At 38.2% G+C, this 18,201-nt stretch overlaps 3 protein-coding genes across 3 annotated transcripts; 2 read left to right on the top strand and 1 right to left on the bottom strand.

The window, feature by feature from the left end:
* Positions 1 to 125: 125 nt before the first annotated feature.
* On the top strand, positions 126 to 6,699 carry LOC122769021 (RILP-like protein 1). Its single transcript, XM_044025278.1, has 8 exons — positions 126 to 659; positions 1,589 to 1,739; positions 2,793 to 2,911; positions 3,002 to 3,271; positions 4,016 to 4,204; positions 4,413 to 4,576; positions 4,666 to 4,764; positions 5,252 to 6,699. Exons 1-8 carry the CDS (start codon positions 369 to 371, stop codon positions 5,343 to 5,345), a joined length of 1,377 nt encoding a protein of 458 aa, XP_043881213.1. The 5' UTR covers positions 126 to 368; the 3' UTR covers positions 5,346 to 6,699.
* Positions 6,700 to 7,270: 571 nt separating this feature from the next.
* Positions 7,271 to 11,470, top strand: rilpl2 (Rab interacting lysosomal protein-like 2). The gene is made up of 4 exons (XM_044025280.1): positions 7,271 to 7,845; positions 9,509 to 9,660; positions 10,224 to 10,346; positions 10,727 to 11,470. Exons 1-4 carry the CDS (start codon positions 7,549 to 7,551, stop codon positions 10,746 to 10,748), a joined length of 594 nt encoding a protein of 197 aa, XP_043881215.1. The 5' UTR covers positions 7,271 to 7,548; the 3' UTR covers positions 10,749 to 11,470.
* Positions 11,471 to 11,565: 95 nt separating this feature from the next.
* kmt5ab (lysine methyltransferase 5Ab) lies at positions 11,566 to 18,012 on the bottom strand. Its single transcript, XM_044025279.1, has 8 exons — positions 17,492 to 18,012; positions 17,175 to 17,260; positions 14,729 to 14,879; positions 14,226 to 14,439; positions 13,725 to 13,812; positions 13,509 to 13,568; positions 13,172 to 13,362; positions 11,566 to 12,175 (listed from the first exon to the last, which is right to left on the bottom strand). The coding sequence occupies exons 1-8, from the start codon at positions 17,499 to 17,501 to the stop codon at positions 11,965 to 11,967; spliced, it is 1,011 nt and encodes a 336-aa protein (XP_043881214.1). The 5' UTR covers positions 17,502 to 18,012; the 3' UTR covers positions 11,566 to 11,964.
* Between the last annotated feature and the right edge of the window lie 189 nt (positions 18,013 to 18,201).

Raw genomic sequence — 18,201 nt, 5'->3', positions numbered from 1 at the left:
AGGTCTTAACCATTCCAAACTGTACCAAATTGTTCTGTGAAGGAAACACAGCATTACATTTCCATGTCAGTTTGAATGGTTCCCCCTTTTTTACCTGAGCAGCGGCCCTCACAATGTCTGTGCACGGCCCTGGTTAGTGACAGCAAACTACTGGTTCTCGGTGTAGTTGCTTTCGTTTGTTGTCTGTACGTTAGCTACTACACCTTTATCAACTTTCCCTCCATGTCCGGACACAGTTCATATCGAGCCTGTTCTGGGAACTCGTTTTTCCACAGCGACAGTTAGTCTCACGGACGGACGGACGGACGGCTTGTGTCAGAGATTGAATGTCATGACTGAGGTGTAAATGAAGCAGAGACACGGCAGACATGGAGACCTGCGTCATGTCTGCGCTGGACAGGCCCGCGGCGGAGCTGACGGTGACGGACATCTACGACATTGCGGCGCTCCTCGGGCAGGAGTTTGAGCGGATTATCGACAGGTTTGGGTGCGAGTGTCTGGTCGGGGTTGTGCCGAAGGTGGTGCGGGTGTTGGAGCTGCTGGAGGCGCTGGTGAGCCGCGGAGCCGCCGCACAGGAGACCGAGGAGCTGCGGAGGGAACTCGAGAGACTGCGGCAGGAGCGGAGCGACAGATACGAGCAGGAAAGGAAACACACGAAGGTGCGTTTGTTCTCATATCAACTTGTATGTCTCTCTTTGTGTGTGTGCATGTATGTGTTACCTCCTCATGACCTTTCGGACATAAATAGACACTGAAATTAGTCCTCCTGAAGCAGGCTGTCAGGCTGAGTAACTGAGTAAGTTTAGGGCAAAGATTTGACTTGTGGTTAGGTTAAGGTGTGGCAGTAACTTGTTACTGATAAGGTTAAAGACAAATGAGTGGAAGTCAATGCAGCCAGTGTCCCTAAAACAAAATATGTGCAACTCTGTGTGCTTGTCCTTGACTCTTTTGTACTTTTTGTCGCCCCCTTGAGGAAATCTGAGTAATTGCGACAACACTGCCAGTGCTTTAAAATGACATATGCCTTGGTGACCTTGCACCAACCTCACTCCTTCACTTTCCATTATGGTCAAACTGTGGAATTTGCAGTATTTAAGCACAAGAATCCTTTTCTGATACTTTTCATGGGCCCCCACCTCTTAGCATTTGTTTAAATAGTGTTGTGCTGAACTAGTATTATGGTACTGTAGCACTTCTGTTTTGATGCAACTCAAATAACTTCCTGTGTGCAGTGTTAAGGCCAAAGACGGAGACGGAGCCTTTCGTCCATACTTAAAGTTAATTTTGTCGGTCACTGTGCGCCTACCACCGGAAATCGTGGGGGCAGTATAGAGTCAATAGTCCAATAGTCCAGTCCAAGGGCTTGACTGAAATTAAGATTATTTATATTTAGAGGTTATGCACTGCAGTGTCAACTTTCCAGTGTGTAAGTCGTACCGACATGTTATGGTTAAACTGCAGATTGCAACAAAGCTTGATATTTATGTGACATACTTTATATGTGTTTTTTATTTTATATGTGTTTTTTTTCAAAACAACACCCGACAATGATGAGGCGTGACGTCCCTTCACTTGTGTCTGTTTTCAGGAGTTGGAGCTGGTGGATGATGTGTGGAGAGGTGAAGTCCAGGACCTGCTCTCTCAAATCACTCAGCTTCAGGCAGAGAATAAGAGGCTCTTAGTGAGCATCTCTCACAAAGAGTCCCCGGTCACAGAGGAAGACCTGCAGAAACAGGAGGGTGGGTCGCCTGCAGCAGCAGTTCTTAACCAGTCTGACAAATCTGTTTTTAAAATGATTTATGGCAGAGTATTTTTTACGCATTTGTAATTACATCAGATTTTTTTCTGCAGGTTTCTAATCTAATCTAATAAGTATTTTATGTATGTTATGGATTTATATTTTTATAGCCATATTTTTGGGTCTACTGTCTGAAACTGTCAGAATGGTGAATGCAAACAGACAATAAACTATTATTTTATCTTAAACCAGTACTTCTCAAATAGTGGGGGGCGGGTGAGGTGTCGGGGGTGAGAGGCAGGGCAAGACAACTCATACAGTGGTTTATACAGATAAATAACTAAAAATGATCAGGTTCTCAATAGTATTTCAATTCAGGGGTGGCATGAAAACATTTCTGTCCTCTGGGGGGGGGGTACGACAGAAAATAATAGAGAACCACCGTCTTAATCTAATGTAGATTTACAATATGTTAGACTATGTTATCTTTACATTTGACCAAACCATAGTAAAGTAGTTGTTGTGGAATTCAGTCCAGGACACATTGATTCACTAATGCTAATTATTAAGTAATATTTGGAAAAAATATAAAAATGTAAATATATATATAACATAAATATATAACATAATATATATAACATAAACATATCAAAGAACAATAATTACTCTGTCCACACAGTATGTTTTGTAGTGTGTTGCCTTTTGGTCTTCCCATACATGTTGTGTTGTACTGTATCTTATTGAAGTGAATACATCAGTTTGGTCTTGGCTGAGTGTCTCAACATAGATCTGATATGTGTCCTGTGTTAGTGCTTACTACAGATTTGTCTACGTTACAATTATTTACCCAAGTTAGTCACAAGAAACTGTACAATGTACACTTTATGCTGGATGGTAATGTGGTGACATGAAAGAGGCAACCATGAAGAAGGAGTATTATAACGCCTGCTCTTATAAATACAACAATGGCTGAAGCTGTCATTATAAATGGACATCCTTTTATTACAATGTTGTTACATGTGTTTTTTTCTGTGTTTTTCTATTATATCTGCAGGAATGTCAGAAAAAGAAAGACGAGTTATGAAGAAGCTGGAGGGCATGGTGGATAAGCAGAGGGATGAAATCCGGGCTAAAGACCATGAGCTAACGCTAAGAAACGAGGATATTGAGGCAGTGAGGATTTGGCTTGCATACATCACAGATATTGTCCCCTGATAGAATATTAGTTTTCATAGTTTCTACAGTATATCCTCTCAACTATAGTTCCAGATGCAGCAACATCGGCTGATAATGATCAACCAGGACCTTCGTCGCAGAATAGGAGTGATGGAAGCTCAGGGAAAGGCACTAATCCAGCAGAGGGCTGAGCTGGAGGCTGCAGCCCAGGCACAGCAGCAGGAGGTTGGGGCTCTGCAGCTGGAGGTCACAAGGTTGAAAAAGGAGCTCCGGGAGTGGGAGCTGGAGAGAGCGCTTACTGAGATAGAGGAGTCCTCTGGGATGTGTTCGCCCTCAACATCATCATCACAAATGATGGTATTACGAACAAAGGTTTTGCTTCAGCAGGCTAGAAACTATAAGCCCCTCTTTCACCTGGCATTAAAAATGCATTTTTTGTGATCTGATGAATGGATATCGCTTCACCACACCCATTTACACGTTGTTTAATAAGCATCTCCGATGTCCACATCAAGATTATATTGCTATTTGATCACAGTCATTTGCCCACTTATGTCACCTCGACCTCTTCTTCTGCAAATATAGTTCAGCAGCAGACTACAATGTCACATCCTGTGGGTTGCCATTTCAACAACAACAACAACAACGTTAGCCACACATGAAGTCACACTAATGTATAAACTCCTCTTTGTTTTTCGAAGCAGGGGAGGAAGTCGTCTTTGACAATTGGAAAAGCAGATACTGCAGTTTTTTCGCCACTTTCATGTTAGCTGCACTTGGAGTCATCAAAGTATTTCTGCTCACGTATTTTTTGTATGTGGGGGGAAGACGCGTCAAAAACTCATTGCATTCTCACTTCTGTTCGACCACCTCCCGCAGTGGTTTGGCAGATTGGATTACGATCTGTCCTCAACTTGATCCAGGTTTATTCACACCTGTACTTACAAGTGATCAGGCACTGTCCAATTGTAATCCGATCACGGAAAAGACATTTTAATGCCAGGTGTAAAGAGGGCTTTAGTGTGGCTGAACTTAAGTCTGGTTGTAGTTGATAAGGTTTTGTTGTATTTACAGTAAGTGACTGTCTTGTGTCAACTCTAGATCTCGGAAAAAACGCCACCTGACACCATTAAACCAAATTCAGTGTGGATGGAGTGTGGAGGTGATCCTGGATTCTTGGCAAACTGCTTTGAGCACAACAAGGGCCCTTCCATTCTCCCAGGCCCATCTAATGGAGAAAATACTGAGGACGAGCGTGAAAAAGATGAGGACACGACAACTTTGTTACTGGTAACATCTCCTTAAGCTGGCTCATATTTACAGTCTCACTGTGATTATAGCAGAGGCCTGTTAAAATATTATATCTAGCACAGCATACCATGTCTTCACTGGTGGTTCTTGGTGGCCTAATGCAGAATTTCTCAGCTACCTATTTATGTGTTGGTCTCATTATGTCCATGCTGTGCAGAGCAATTGTCAAACTGTATTTTGCCCATAGAGGGTGCCAGCTGATACAGAGCTAGAGGAGGAGACAGACAGCCTGGAGCAGGAGTCAGACAAACCTCGTTTTACTCTCCAGGAGTTACGGGACGTCCTGCAGGAGAAGAATGAACTCAAGGCACAAGTCTTTGTGCTGCAGGAAGAACTGGCTTATTACAAAAGGTCTGTTTGTGTCAGCAAACTTGAGAATCTAATACGTTTAACCAGATGATGGTGCAAACATTAACACACACCTCTTCAATATCCCTCAGCAATGAGTCTGAGGATGACACCAGCCCCCTTGATTTTTCTCCATCTCCTCCACTGTGCACCAATTCCACTGATCAGCCTGAGTCAGGAATACGGCGCTTGTGAGTTGACATAACAATTTTGTGACACAAACTAACAATTAAACATCATTTAATAAGCGCAACTGTTTTTACAGGATTAAATAATACACACATTATTATTTAGTGTGTTAACATGCATGTTAAAAGTCAAATTTGAGTTGGACTAAGACAATAGTTTGGTTTTCTGAGTGTCATATAAACATGTTAGTCCGAGTAAAATCGAGCTAGTCTGAGTCAGACTAACATACCATAATGTGATTCATAGTCCGATAACTCCTCCATGTATACACTTAATCGGACTGGAGTTTTCTGTGTTGGGGAGTCACATGTACACGGCCAATGATTGATTTTCCTCACAGACAGCAAGTTGTCTGCTTGCCTGTTTTAGCTTAGCTCGATTAAACTGTGCATGTAAATCACTGAGTGGTTGACAAGATCACAAAAATGCGTCTCCCTAACTCTGAATTTCTCTCTTGATTCCCTTCTGCTGTGTCACCACTGTGGACAGGATCTTCACTGCCATAATGCCAATGGTGGCAGCCGGCTTGATCACAGATGATCCAACGTTGATGCCAATCCGAAGACTTGTTTCCTTTGTATGAGTGTAAATTCTTTATCTTTTTTGACCATCCAAAAATGAGTTAATTCTTAACTATTTCTTATGTGATTTAAAACCTAATCTGATTATTTTTTTGTCTACATGGATTCACAAAATCATAAAGACACTCATCAGGGCACAACCTGTTACCTGTTGTAATGTTGTGGATCAGTGCAAAGTCAAAACTGTAATGAATTTAAAAAAAATGTTTTAAGAGTAGTGTTAGCCAAGAAAATACATTTTGGTAAAAAAAATTACCTTGCGTGGCAAAATGAAACTAAGTAGTAAAAGGCGAGATAAGTGGCTGAACGTGGACAGTCTTACAAGTGTCAAAATACTCAGGGTTTTGTGGCTGCTTAAAAAATTATCATCTGTGCCTGCTAGAGTTTATGTAGAACTTAGCACCCGATGTTCTCTCTCCTTTGCTTTTATTAGTACAGAATTTATGTCACTGTGCTTTATATTGTACTTGCCTATCAGTGGTAGCACTGCCTTAATAGGCACTTTTAAGTTCCTGAGAAGTCAGAAATTGGTCAAGCCACCTGTACCACAAAAGGTGCTGGGACTTTGAGTGTAATATGTGGCTCTATGTGATGGCATATTATTGTGAGGACATCATTATGGACATTTTTATCCATTTGGGCAAATGTTTCCTCTTGATCTGGCCATCGTTTTGGCTTTCATTTTTAGTGAGAATTCAAATCAAAATTTGAAATTCAAAATGTACTTTTTCTATTTGGATTAATAGAAAAAAATGACCATACTCTCAAGTCATTAGAGACAAAAATGTACACTTACAAAAATTGTTATAAAAACATTACAGATTCATATTTTTGTCTGCATAAATCTCTTAAACTAAAAAAAATAGTCTTGAATGTGTCATTATGTCCTTGTCCTTAATGACTCATTTTAAATTTGATGCTAAACAAAAACTTATAATGCTTTTTTTATAAATAACAGTGACATCAAACTGGCATTTAACAGGTAATACCCTCAAAATGATTGAATGTTTAGTATTTTTGAGGTTGTTAAAGAGTTTTATGCAGAAACATGCTGAACAAAAATTATTTTGTAAAGATTTTATAGCAGTTTTTTGGAAGTGGACATTTTTGTTCTTAATGACTTTACAAAAAACTGATGCATGAGGATTAAAGGTCCAGTGCGAAATAATTTGTGTCATCTTGTGGTGAGACTGTGGATTGTAACAAATGTAGGACTCACTGATGCTAGGAATACCAAAGCAATTATACACCAAATACAAACATGCTTCCAAGTATTCAATTTTTGTCAATGTACCTTTGTAATTTAACACACTGGACCTTTAAGTCTGATTTCATGGTACCTCTGTTTTCCTCTATGCAAATATTCGTTCAGATTAACATAATAATAAAGTTTTATTTTTCTTAGTTGTTATTCGTGTTGTGGTTGTTAACTACCATTGACTGTGTATCAAACACAAAAATGCACCTGTTAAGAGAGTGTTTGCCTAAATTGATGATCAATGTTATATTTATGTTTCATGGCATTCATTTCAATTAATTTTAATTTTATTTTAATTTCTTATTGCATAAAAACACCCACCCACACACAGAGTCCCTCAACCAAATACTCAAATCATTTGAAATAAGAAATTATATAAAATGTGAAATAATAATATATTTTTTTTAAAAAGTGTGCATACGAAAAGAAAACATAAAAGAATGCCGTTCAAGGCCACAATGCATAGTGCCACAAACAAAGGTTCCACATGTCTGTCAAGTAAAACAATGGACAGCAAAAATACATTTTGTGGAAATATACATACAGACAACTGTTACATAAATATGAGGTGAATAAAAGAGAAAAAGTGAATGAAGCACAATCACGTGGTTTCTCACCTGATTCCGAGGCGCCCGATTGACCGGAAGTGAAACAATTGTGAGCTGCTGTCACTGTGGATGAGTGGAGTTAGTTTTCTTGGTCCATAGACGATCTTTGTACTCACCTGTCGCTAGGATACTTTGCCCTCCTCTGCTGCTCACTGAGTCACGCCATTGGCGGCTGAGTGATGGGGGAAGTGCTGCTCCTCTGGAAGTTGGTTACCTTCTGCCAGTAAAAAAGTCTCAATCTGCGGCTCTAAAGCAAGATTCGTTGCTAGTCGCTGGTGGAAGAGAGTGAAGTTAGCTAGGTTAACTTTGTGTTTAGGAGTCGCCTCCTCGTTCACCGTGATGGATTTCGGTGAGGAGTCGTCGTCTCCCGCTCTGGCTTTTGAGAAAGACGCGTTTGAGCTCACGGTTGAAGATGTTTATGACATCTCGTACGTGATCGGACGGGATTTGTTGAAGATTAGCAGCACGGGGGACGAAGTGTCGGACCTGCAGTTCAGGATAGTCCGCGTTTTGGAAATGTTTGAAACTCTGGTCAACAAGTACAACTTGTCTCTGGAGGAGATGAAAATGGAGCGGGACAACCTGAAGAGTGAACTGGACAGGATCATGAAGGAGAGTTCCTCCGGACAGATCACGGTGAGTGCACGGGCGGATCCACTCATTTTAGGGCCGGAGCCAAACACAGGCATGGGGCCCTCCTCATAGTCAGAAGTTGGGATTTCCTACTTGAGGGACGTTCCTGTCACATAACTGAAATGTCACTCCAGCTTCACTGCACTGGAAATACTATCTCTCTCATTACTGCAACTCCAAGACCGTTTCTGATGTCTAAAAAAATCAAAAACTATGGACTGGCGATCTGTCCACAGCGTGACCCTGCCTTTCGCCCTATGTCAGCTGAGATTGGGGGCACACATAGAGCTTTGAGCCCATATACTTGTCATTACAGTTGCCCTCAGGACTTCCATGCAACGACCGTCCAATCACAGATAAGATTCACTAGCACGTCACAGATTTGTAACATCAGCTTCTCAGTACTGTCATTCCTAAAAGGTTGAATAACTGCCAGATATTGATAGTGAAAGTATCTTACTCATTGACATTTTTTGGACAATTCCACAACCATAAAATCAAATTATCATGATGGTCATAAAAGGGTTAACTCGTCTATCTGTTATGTATAACTGCCCTGAATTTTTGAATTGAATTAAATTAAATAAACCAGGGATCTCAAACTCAATGTGGTCAGTAGTGGGTCAGTCAAGTGAAAAAAAGTCATACTTTTTGAGAAAAATACATGACATTTGACATAATTTCAAAATAATGGTGTTTGTTTTGATATGGAACAATAAATAGTTCACAATATAAATGTATTCATGATGCAATATTATTGTATTTATAAAAACAAAAACATACAGAAATAAGTCATTATTACTTGATAATGACGGGCAGGAATAAATTGATTGTGGGCCCACGTGTGGACCACGGGCCGCAAGTTTGAGGCCTCTGACATAAACAGTTGGCGAGATTAGATATGTGTGGATGGATGAGGAAACGGCGACATTATTACTATTGTTGTGTTCAGTTAAAATATAGTGATGGTATGATGCAGTTTTAGTTTCTGAACAATGAAAAACCTTAAACCAACGCACAAGCTAAATGGATATTCCACAAAAAACTCTCCAAGTTATGTCACTTATAATCACAATCATTATTTTAACTTGTTCCACTTTTTACTGGAGCTTAACGCTCTCATGTTGTCACTGTGTGTTATATTATTCTCCTCTTTCCATTTGTGTGTGTTTTTATTTTATTTTCATCACATATATTCAAGATCCGTTAACAAGACGTATTATTTTGACAGTAATCTAACAAAATAAAAGCACAATTCTTAATGACAAAGATGTAAATTGCAAGTGACATTGCTTACAACCACAAAAATACATGGGAAGCTGCAACGATATGCAACTATATCAACAGCTACTGGTGCTCATTATTTAAGTCATCAAGTTGCACCTTCTTATTTTTCCGTGGTGACTTTAAATTATGCTACACCTACTGCTTCTTTTGATTAACTAACTCCCAGAGTTAATCACATTTTCTGTTACCATATTTGCAAAAACATTGTTGGAAAGACATTTTAATGGAAACCAGTTTTATTTTAACACATTAAAACAATAATGTGTACTACATTTATAAGAGGAACATGTAATGATCTTAAAGAATATGATGTATAGCCAAACATTTATACCAGACAAAAATGGATGTATTAAAGATGCCTTTTCTGTCTGCCTCTAAGCAAACAGCGGGACCCAACCAGCTGGTGGTGGACCTGACAGACCCAAACAGGCCGCGGTTCACCATGCAGGAGCTGAAGGAGGTTCTGCAGGAGAGGAACCAGCTGAAGGCTCAGCTCATGGTGGCTCAGGAGGAGCTTCAGCTCTACAAGAGGTGAGTGACCGACTCCACTCCAGGACTGTGTGCATTTATCTGTTTTTCTTTTATTTCTGACACAACTCTCTTATTTTGTCATAGTGCTTTACTCCACCAGTGTAATTTTTTTTCTCCACATCTAACTTTTACGTGATTTATCAGCATCTGTTCTTTCATTCGGCTGTTCACGTGCATATGTAGTATGAAGTCTGTTGATCAGAGTAGTTTGTAATTCCTTAAAACTTTGTTAATGGTTACAGTATGTGTGGCTATAGTTACTTATAGCTATAGTTACTTAATATCTTAGATAGACTGGATTACTGGCATGCATTTTTGTTCTGGCGGCTATGAATTGTGTTGATTTTGTGAAAGTACACGTATTGTATTGGTGCAGTATTTTTTTTACATATTTCTCTTCTCCACTGGATTTCATATGGACTATGTGAATGAATTTCTGTGGATTACGAGTCAAATTTAGCATACACATCATACTGCAGACGAAGTGACCTAGTCTGACATTGAAATCAGGTACACAGCCACTACACACCGATTGTAATGTATGTCACTACTTTGCTCTGCAGTGGGATTCTGCCACAGGCTGAACCAGCCATGGTGGAAGTAGATCTGGAGACGCCAGCAGCGACGGAGCACAGTCCACTGCCAGCAAATGATGCAAAAGAAGAGAAGACGAGCATAGGAAAACTGTGAGTAACAGGCTTGATTATTCAAGCAAACGGGACGTAATCTGCGAAAAAATAAAATTTGTTTGTTTAGCTACACAGTGATGGCAAGGTTTCAAGAAAAACTGCAGCAGCAGCCACATGATGCTGATGTGAGCTAAGAGAAGGATTGTTCTCACAGTCCGTGTCCTAATGATTTACTTGTGACCAAATGAATTTGTGCTGATGCTGTGGATGTTTGTGTGAGGGCTGAATGAGGGGAAAGACAGAATTTGGAGATTGGTAGTTTGTCTGCCAGACTGTTGTCAGTAATTACAGTCTGCCTTGCCTTTATTTCTTCGTCTGTTCCACGTTCATCCACCGACAAACCCCTTCAACTAACTCTGGGCCTTTTCTTTTCTTAGGTTTTCATTCAGGCGAAAATAAGAAAAAACCCTTTCACAAGGAAACTGATGATGTAGAAGACAAACAGGATTTGTCGGGACAATTTTCTCATCAGTCAACTCCTATATTGACTATTTTTTACTATGTGCATTTCTCAATCTAACAAGCGCTGTATTTTTAACTGGTTATTGTAGCCTAAAAATGTTGTATAATAATCAAGTTTGGTTCAAATGTATATTTTGCATAAAGGTTTGATGAAGTTATCAAATTGAAACTGGAAAAGTATTATCTAGTTGCTGTTGGCAGTTACGGCGGATGCATTCACTTTTAAATTAAGTTATGGGTCTATTTTTAGGCTTGAAATTAAGTCTTCATGTAATTTAAAACACACCTCACTCTATCGTCAAAGACCGGGAGAAGGGCCACATCACAAAATTATGATGAAATCATAATAATTGTGTTATTCAAGTCCTAAACCAGACTCATAATTCATGACTTCTCTCAGTAGATAAGTTTTGAATGGATGAAGGGAGCACAGTAAAGAAGATGGACAGAATTGACTTTGATTTAGTTTAGTCTAATGCGTTCCAAATCTAACTTAATTAAAAACTATACTATGTTGTTGCAAAGAAGTCTACAGTAGTCAACTCAGCCCACTGGCACTTAGCTGAGGTAATTTAATATTTGCCGTTCCACTACATAATGCATGTCTTTATAACTCTGGCACAATAACAATTAACAATATACTCTGTTAATGAAAGTCATTCACTGTGTGAAGTCACTTCATTCCACAGCTGTCAGATTGTTAAAATGACAGCAAGTGCAATCAGAGTGTCATCTTAAAGCAACACAGTTCACATCGTTTCCAGGCCTTCTTTACTGTTGATAACGACAGCTGGAATGAGCTGAACTGTTTATTCTTCAATTTACAGCACAGGTAATAATTTACAATTAGCAGAAATGAATATTACAGTTATAGTTAATAGAAAAAGGAAACTTTAACTCTCCAGAGGGGAAATCCTCTTCCAATATTAAATCTGCTACATATAGATAAGAAAAATATAAAAGGTTATAAAAGCTGTTGCAAAAAAAATACATGTTTCACAAGCTGAAGCTTTAGCATCCATTTAAAACTAATTTCTCTTCTTTTTTTATCCTAATTAAAAAATGTCGTGGACTGCTCATCTACAGCATCTTTTTACAAAAAAAACAGAGATCACCATCAGAGAGCACCAATTCATCTCAAATACATAACACTTTAGTGTTTGAGCCAAGGGTGAGCCATGATGGAGGCTTTACTCCGGTCGCCGTAGTCATACAGCAGCTCCTCCTCTGCCTCAATGTCTTTTGAGGCCACCAGGATCAGATGTGGGGTTCCATCGATGGCGTGAAGCCGTGTCTGGCAGTTGCCGGTTTTACTGTGGTTAACGAGTCTTCCAAGCCGACTTGTTTCCTTTGTGGCATCTACACTGTAATTTAATCAAGAAATACAAATTAAACTTAAAACAACACAAGATGGGCAGAAAAATAAAAAATCTGACTTGCCGGTCAAGACCAAAAAAGCCTAGAAAGGATTTTACAAGAAGAGACCAACCAAGTCTAAAACCAAGAGGTTTTTTGGACTACTTGTTTAAAAAAAAAAAAAATGTTTCGTAGAAAAGGAAGACAACATAGACAGTATTTTTATCAGGGCTGCAACTAATGATTATTTTCATACGTGATTATTTTCTCAATTAATTGAGCAAATGTCAGACATGGTTGAAAAGTGTTTATTGGTGTTTACAAAACCTGGAAATTATGTTTTCGAATGTCTTATTTTTGTCTAAAAATTATTTAGTTTTAATAACTTTTTTTTACAAAGCAAAGAAACCAGAAAATATTCACATTTAAGAAGCTCAAGCCCATAAATCGATTCTCAAAATAGTTGATAATTAATTTAATAATGGATTCACCGTTGCAGCCCTAGTTTTTATAACTGCAGTAAATTGATATTTTTTGAAACCCCTTTTTTAAAATGCAAATGTGGTAGTATGGACTTTTGGCTCTGGATACAAACAATCTCCATCCATACTTAATCCTAAAATAGCATATCACATTTGCTAGTGTAAACAGGAAGCTGATTCTCTCCTCTGCAGTTTTTTTAGTTTCAGGAAGTAATACGTGTGGGGGGGAGGAAAAAAACAATTGCCAAAATTCAGAGCAATTTTCTGCTTTAAGACTGGCATTGAGGTGAAAGTAAGTAAGTAAAAAGTAGATAAAGGGTACCTACGTCATCCAGACAAAAAAAACAGCCTTGGAGCTGACAGCATTTGTTTTCAGAATGCAGAATTTATGCATTTTTGTTATGGATGTTGCCTCAGCTCCATAAATCCCATCACAATTAATGATTTCCAAACATCACATGGATGAACAAATGGAATGTTTAAGATAACATGTCAATCCATGTGGTGATTTTTTTAACTTACCAGTATGTTTTAGTTTGATATTGGAAGTAGTACATGTAACAGCCTGTTAAGGGATCCTCAGCATACTGGGCCTCTCTTAATTTAGCCTCCGCTAGTTCCAGTAGGTCTCCATGGTACTCCACAACAAACTCTCCTTTTTTGAAGTCTTTGACAGCAAACACCCCTCTTCCTTTTCCTTCTATGTGTTTCACCTGTTGACAGTCAAAAATCACATTTGTGTAAAGCTTCACATGTGGGAAGTGTTTTGTTGTATTTGTCAAAAAAAGACAAGAAATTGTCACAAATACTTGTGTGTTCTCAACTTAAAAACCACAACATTCAAATCATTAAATATCACCTGCATTCCATCTTCAGTGCCATTCTTTATCAGGTCGTCAAGATGTTTGTGTTCTTCACTCTGTTGAGAGTTTAAATGATTGTATGTAGTTGCATAATCTTGACATGATTTCACACAGAAAAAGCACATTTTTTTAAAGTACATATATAGCAAAGGTGATATAATATTGACAGCAATGTGTAGTCTGCTTATCAAGCGTTTTCTCTTTTCACAAACCTTTAGTTCTGCCATAGTTTTCCTGTTACTTCTTCGGATTGGAAAGTAGTCTGTGACCTTTCTGTTTTGGGAAGCTTTATTATCTGTCCTGAAAACAGACATCATCAAAAGTAATGAGATTAGGACTCCAAATGTGGCTGTTCAAGTGTCCAGTGTCCTCTTTTTATATATTTATATATATATATATATATATATATATATATATATATATATATATATATATATACATATATATATATACATATATATATATACATATATATATATACATATATATATATATATATATATATATATATATATATATATACATATATATATACACATATATATATATACATATATATATATACACATATATAATATATATATATATATATATATATATATATATATATATATATATATATATATATATATATATATATATATATATATATATATATATATATATATATATATATATATACATACACACCAATGTTTGCTTTGCGCACTCACTTTTTTGTTCCACCTCTGTGACCAGTTCTGCTGCGAGGTTTGGACGCTGAAACTTTGCCGTCTGCTGCAGACCTGACCTGGTTTGTGTAAGTGCTTGTCTCTTTCTGATCGGGCTGGTCAGTGAATTGCTCCCTGGTCCCATGACTGTGACAAGGCATTTCAGCCTTCTGCTCTTTGGACTCACAACTATCGCGTTTCACTTCTTTAGGTACATCTAAAAAAAATTGAGGAAGGCACACAGAATGACATTAGCAGCTGCCCCCACCTCCCAAGCCTTAATCTAGAGATTGACATTTTTCAAAAACAAAGAAGTTGTGTCTTAAGAGAGAATGTCAGTAAACACTGCTGCCATTCAATTTTTTTCTGTGGTACACAAGGAACTGCTGAACACATGGTAACACAAGTGTAGACAGAAAAAGGTGACTGGTAGATGACATGTATTATAAATGACCACAGAGCATTAGTGTCAAATTAGTTTGTACTAGTTTTAAAAAGGGATTCACCTTTTTTCAGCTTTGACGTGTCAGGATGAGCCACAGATTCAGATTCATTACCTTCCGGGATCAACATGCTTGAACTGTCACTCAGAGGGGATCGAGGTTTACTCGGACTCCGTAGACACTGGATTATCGATTGTACTTTACCAATGCAATCCTGAAAAACACAAAAGATTTCAAATTGATGAAACAGTAAAGCTGGGCCAAATCCAAGATGACGCACATGACTTCAAGACTCTTAGCACTGATTGCTGAAAAAGCAGACTGAAGCAAAAAGATCGTTAACTGGCAGTCTCCATGGTAACAGGTTTACCCCCCCGACTGTAGTACCTAAACAATGCTTCACGTAGATAAATTTAAGTATGGTTTCTCTGGCTGAATATAACACTTTCTGGAGAACTTTCTGTGCACCAAGTTAAGCAAGTAATGTTTTATTTCTCAAGGTGTCACTGTGCACCAAAATGTGCCAAACAGACACGGACTTACCACACTCTCGTAAGAGGAAAACAAGTGCTGCAGCAAATACACTTCCAGTCTAGCAGAAAGCATTTTCTCCTAATGTTAGAAAGCATAGAACTCACTATTAACTAAATCAAAGTGCACAGGGAAATTGAGTGTGCATCCACACAATAGAAAACAAGCCCCTCAATGTTTGTTTTAAATAAGCCTGTATCCATTTCCATCTCTCAACCGAGAACAGACAGACTGATGTTATGTTTGGTTCGCCTGTTTCTATATTAATATACTCGAGTAGGGCTGTGATTATTTTCATAATTTATTAATATGCTTATTATTTTCTTGATTGATTCAGTACTTGTTTGGTCTGTAAAATGTTGATTAGTGTTTACCAATCCAGGAAATTATGTTCTTGAATGTCTTGTCCACAAACACAAAAGATTATTAAGTTTTAATAATTTCTTTCTTATAGAAGGAGCAAAGAAACCAGAAGACATTCACATTTAAGAAACAAAAAACAGAACCCTTGTTTTTATCATTAAAAATATGATACTCAAACTAAATTAATTATCATAATAGTTGAATAATGTAGTCTTTGCAGCCCTACTTGAGAGCTCATTTGCCCAAGAACAACCATTTCCATGAGATAATGTCAAAATATTAACTAGTGCTATACTTGATATATACTTTATTCTAACATTTGTTGCATTTTAAATTAGCAAAGAATGTGGATTTAATTGCAGCCACGGCTATTTGCAAACTGCTAATTTTTTTCACATCGTGATTTTAACTTGAAAATGACTGAAGCTGGAGTGTGTAACATATAAATATAAACTAATGTCCACTATAATCTATAATGATTATGTCCATCAGCTCCACATGACTCTCAATGTAGTAATGTTTTGTTCTGTGTCTGTGGGAGCAGTGTGATACATTTTATGTCACTACTGATGGAGAGGAAGGGTAGAAGCAAAACAGCTGTGCTGGCAAAGCAAGACAGCAGTGAGGTTAAGGATTAACCCGTTTTCCGACACGTGAGTGAGGTAGATACCGAAATTATTGTGAAGAGAATGGTTGCAATATGGATGTACAAATGTCCTTTCAGAACGCTTTGCAGGCTCCCCTGAGGCCTGGGAAGCAACTCTACGCGCTTTGGTATCGGGCAAGTCGTTTTCCATTACTCCATAGTACCTCCTCAATCTGCTTCAAAGTTGTTTTATACGTGACACAAACTAGTGACGGACAGAGCCGTTGTTTTCAGTGTACTGGATCATTGGAATCACTTAATTAAAAACATTATTTATTTGAGTTCTTCCAGTTTTCAGCAGTGCCATTGCTAAATACAGCAGACTCCTCTGTTAAACACTGACATTTTAGAAATTTCCTTGCTTAATGTTGTAGGTTAATGCACATGTACAGGATTTTAACTGCTCTACATTTTTTGGGTTGGTTCTTGTGTTGGACGTCATGCTCATGATGACACTCTCTGACCAATCAGTGACCAGCAGTCTTCAACATTTTAATATCAGCTCAGCTCCCTTTGAAAAGTACCAGATACTATAGCTGATGGAAAAACAAAAAAAAAAACAAGGTCGGCCCGAGCCATGCTATAACTGATAATGGAAAAGCGCCAAAGCAGTATTTAGTGATACAAGTTACACAGCTGCACACAGTGCAGCTTTAGTAGTCCGGTCCTGGTTTTTAATACATGTAGTGCTAGTGTATGCTGCTCACTTGTTTATACAGTGTTTACTCTGTGGTGTTCACATGGGTATATTGTCTTTCCACAGGTGAATATTAATCTTTAATTAGTGAGGGTCAGTAAGGAGTCGGGGCAACTGTGACTACAAACAGCAGGAAGCGTCCTGTAATTTATGAATGATAATATCAGAGATTCCCGTCAAACGTTTCCTTTCCTCCATGTTACATAAGTTTATTCGTTATAGCAACATAGAAACTTCTGGGCAGTAAAAACAGACAATAAGACGTCACGTACCTTGTTGGTCGCCGGTTTGTTTTCCTTTGTCTCTGAAGTCTGTGAAGCGACTTTATGTTCAACAGTTCTCTGTCCGTTTTTCTTCCCTTTAAAAACGTGGAAAATAACACACAGTTAAGCTGCTCTGTAATTCATGCAACACTATTCAAATGTGACCTTTATTTTGTAAACAAACCAACTTTAGTCCTCTAATTACGCAGGGTAATATCAGCTGTTACAGCTGTGCGACACAATAATTACTGTAGAATACATGACGTCAGCACTACAGAACGGGTGCATTGGACAAGTTTTTTTTGTTTTTTTTTACCAAGTTTTACCTTTTGCCATGTCAGTCTGTTCAGTCTTTGGTGACAAAGTCTGTTGTTCAGTGTCGCCTCGTCTCAAAAACTCACTATTTCCCACAACGACTCACATCGGTGCAGCACCGCTGAGTGAAGCGGTGAGAACGTGGTCGATTTAAAAACCGTACCACTGCGCTCATTGGCTGATTTCGTCCACTAGGGGAGGGGCACGAGCGTAGACGTATGCATTTACGTCGCCGCCATATTGGTCCGGGCAGCGTACTCAAACAGTAAACGGAGAATTTTAAGAATATTTACACGGTAACGTTTGAATGTACCAAACCATTTGTATCGTTTAAATTTCATGTGTTTTGGATTTACGTGTCTTCCGTTGTTTATAATTTTTGTTGGCAATCAAACACAAATTGAGTCATCAAATCAAATACCTTTTCTACCGACCATGAGATAAGGGATATTCTATATCAGCCTATAACTATATAGGCAGTATGGTACAGCAGTGTAACATTATATCACAAATCACATAAGTATAGTAGAATCAGTGTCATTAAATTAAATAATTTAATAATTTTATGAATAATAGTAATGAATACAATATAGAAGTAAATATACTACCACTAGTAGAAATAGCAATAATACAGTTTTCATTAATATCTTTTCTTGTTCTTGTTGTTTTCTATTGCTTATCCAGGTCACGGGACTAGCAGGTCCTGGGGGTCTGAATTGTG

The sequence above is a fragment of the Solea senegalensis genome, linkage group LG5 (genome assembly GCF_019176455.1).
Source record: "Solea senegalensis isolate Sse05_10M linkage group LG5, IFAPA_SoseM_1, whole genome shotgun sequence".
In the NCBI taxonomy this organism is placed as follows: Eukaryota; Metazoa; Chordata; class Actinopteri; order Pleuronectiformes; family Soleidae; genus Solea; species Solea senegalensis.
Note: the sequence above shows the minus strand (reverse complement) of the source record. Positions and strands in the feature narration are given on the sequence as shown.

Coding starts and splice junctions, on each gene's coding strand:
- LOC122769021 (XM_044025278.1), top strand. CDS start 369: ATGGAGACCTGCGTCATGTCTGCGCTGGACAGGCCCGCGGCGGAGCTG. Junction 1,740..2,792: donor AGACCTGCAGAAACAGGAGG/GTGGGTCGCCTG, acceptor TTATATCTGCAG/GAATGTCAGAAAAAGAAAGA. Junction 3,272..4,015: donor CATCATCATCACAAATGATG/GTATTACGAACA, acceptor TGTCAACTCTAG/ATCTCGGAAAAAACGCCACC.
- rilpl2 (XM_044025280.1), top strand. CDS start 7,549: ATGGATTTCGGTGAGGAGTCGTCGTCTCCCGCTCTGGCTTTTGAGAAA. Junction 9,661..10,223: donor GAGCTTCAGCTCTACAAGAG/GTGAGTGACCGA, acceptor TTTGCTCTGCAG/TGGGATTCTGCCACAGGCTG. Junction 10,347..10,726: donor AAGACGAGCATAGGAAAACT/GTGAGTAACAGG, acceptor TTCTTTTCTTAG/GTTTTCATTCAGGCGAAAAT.
- kmt5ab (XM_044025279.1), bottom strand. Junction 14,880..17,174: donor ACAAACCGGCGACCAACAAG/GTACGTGACGTC, acceptor TGTGTTTTTCAG/GATTGCATTGGTAAAGTACA. Junction 12,176..13,171: donor TATCAAACTAAAACATACTG/GTAAGTTAAAAA, acceptor ATTAAATTACAG/TGTAGATGCCACAAAGGAAA.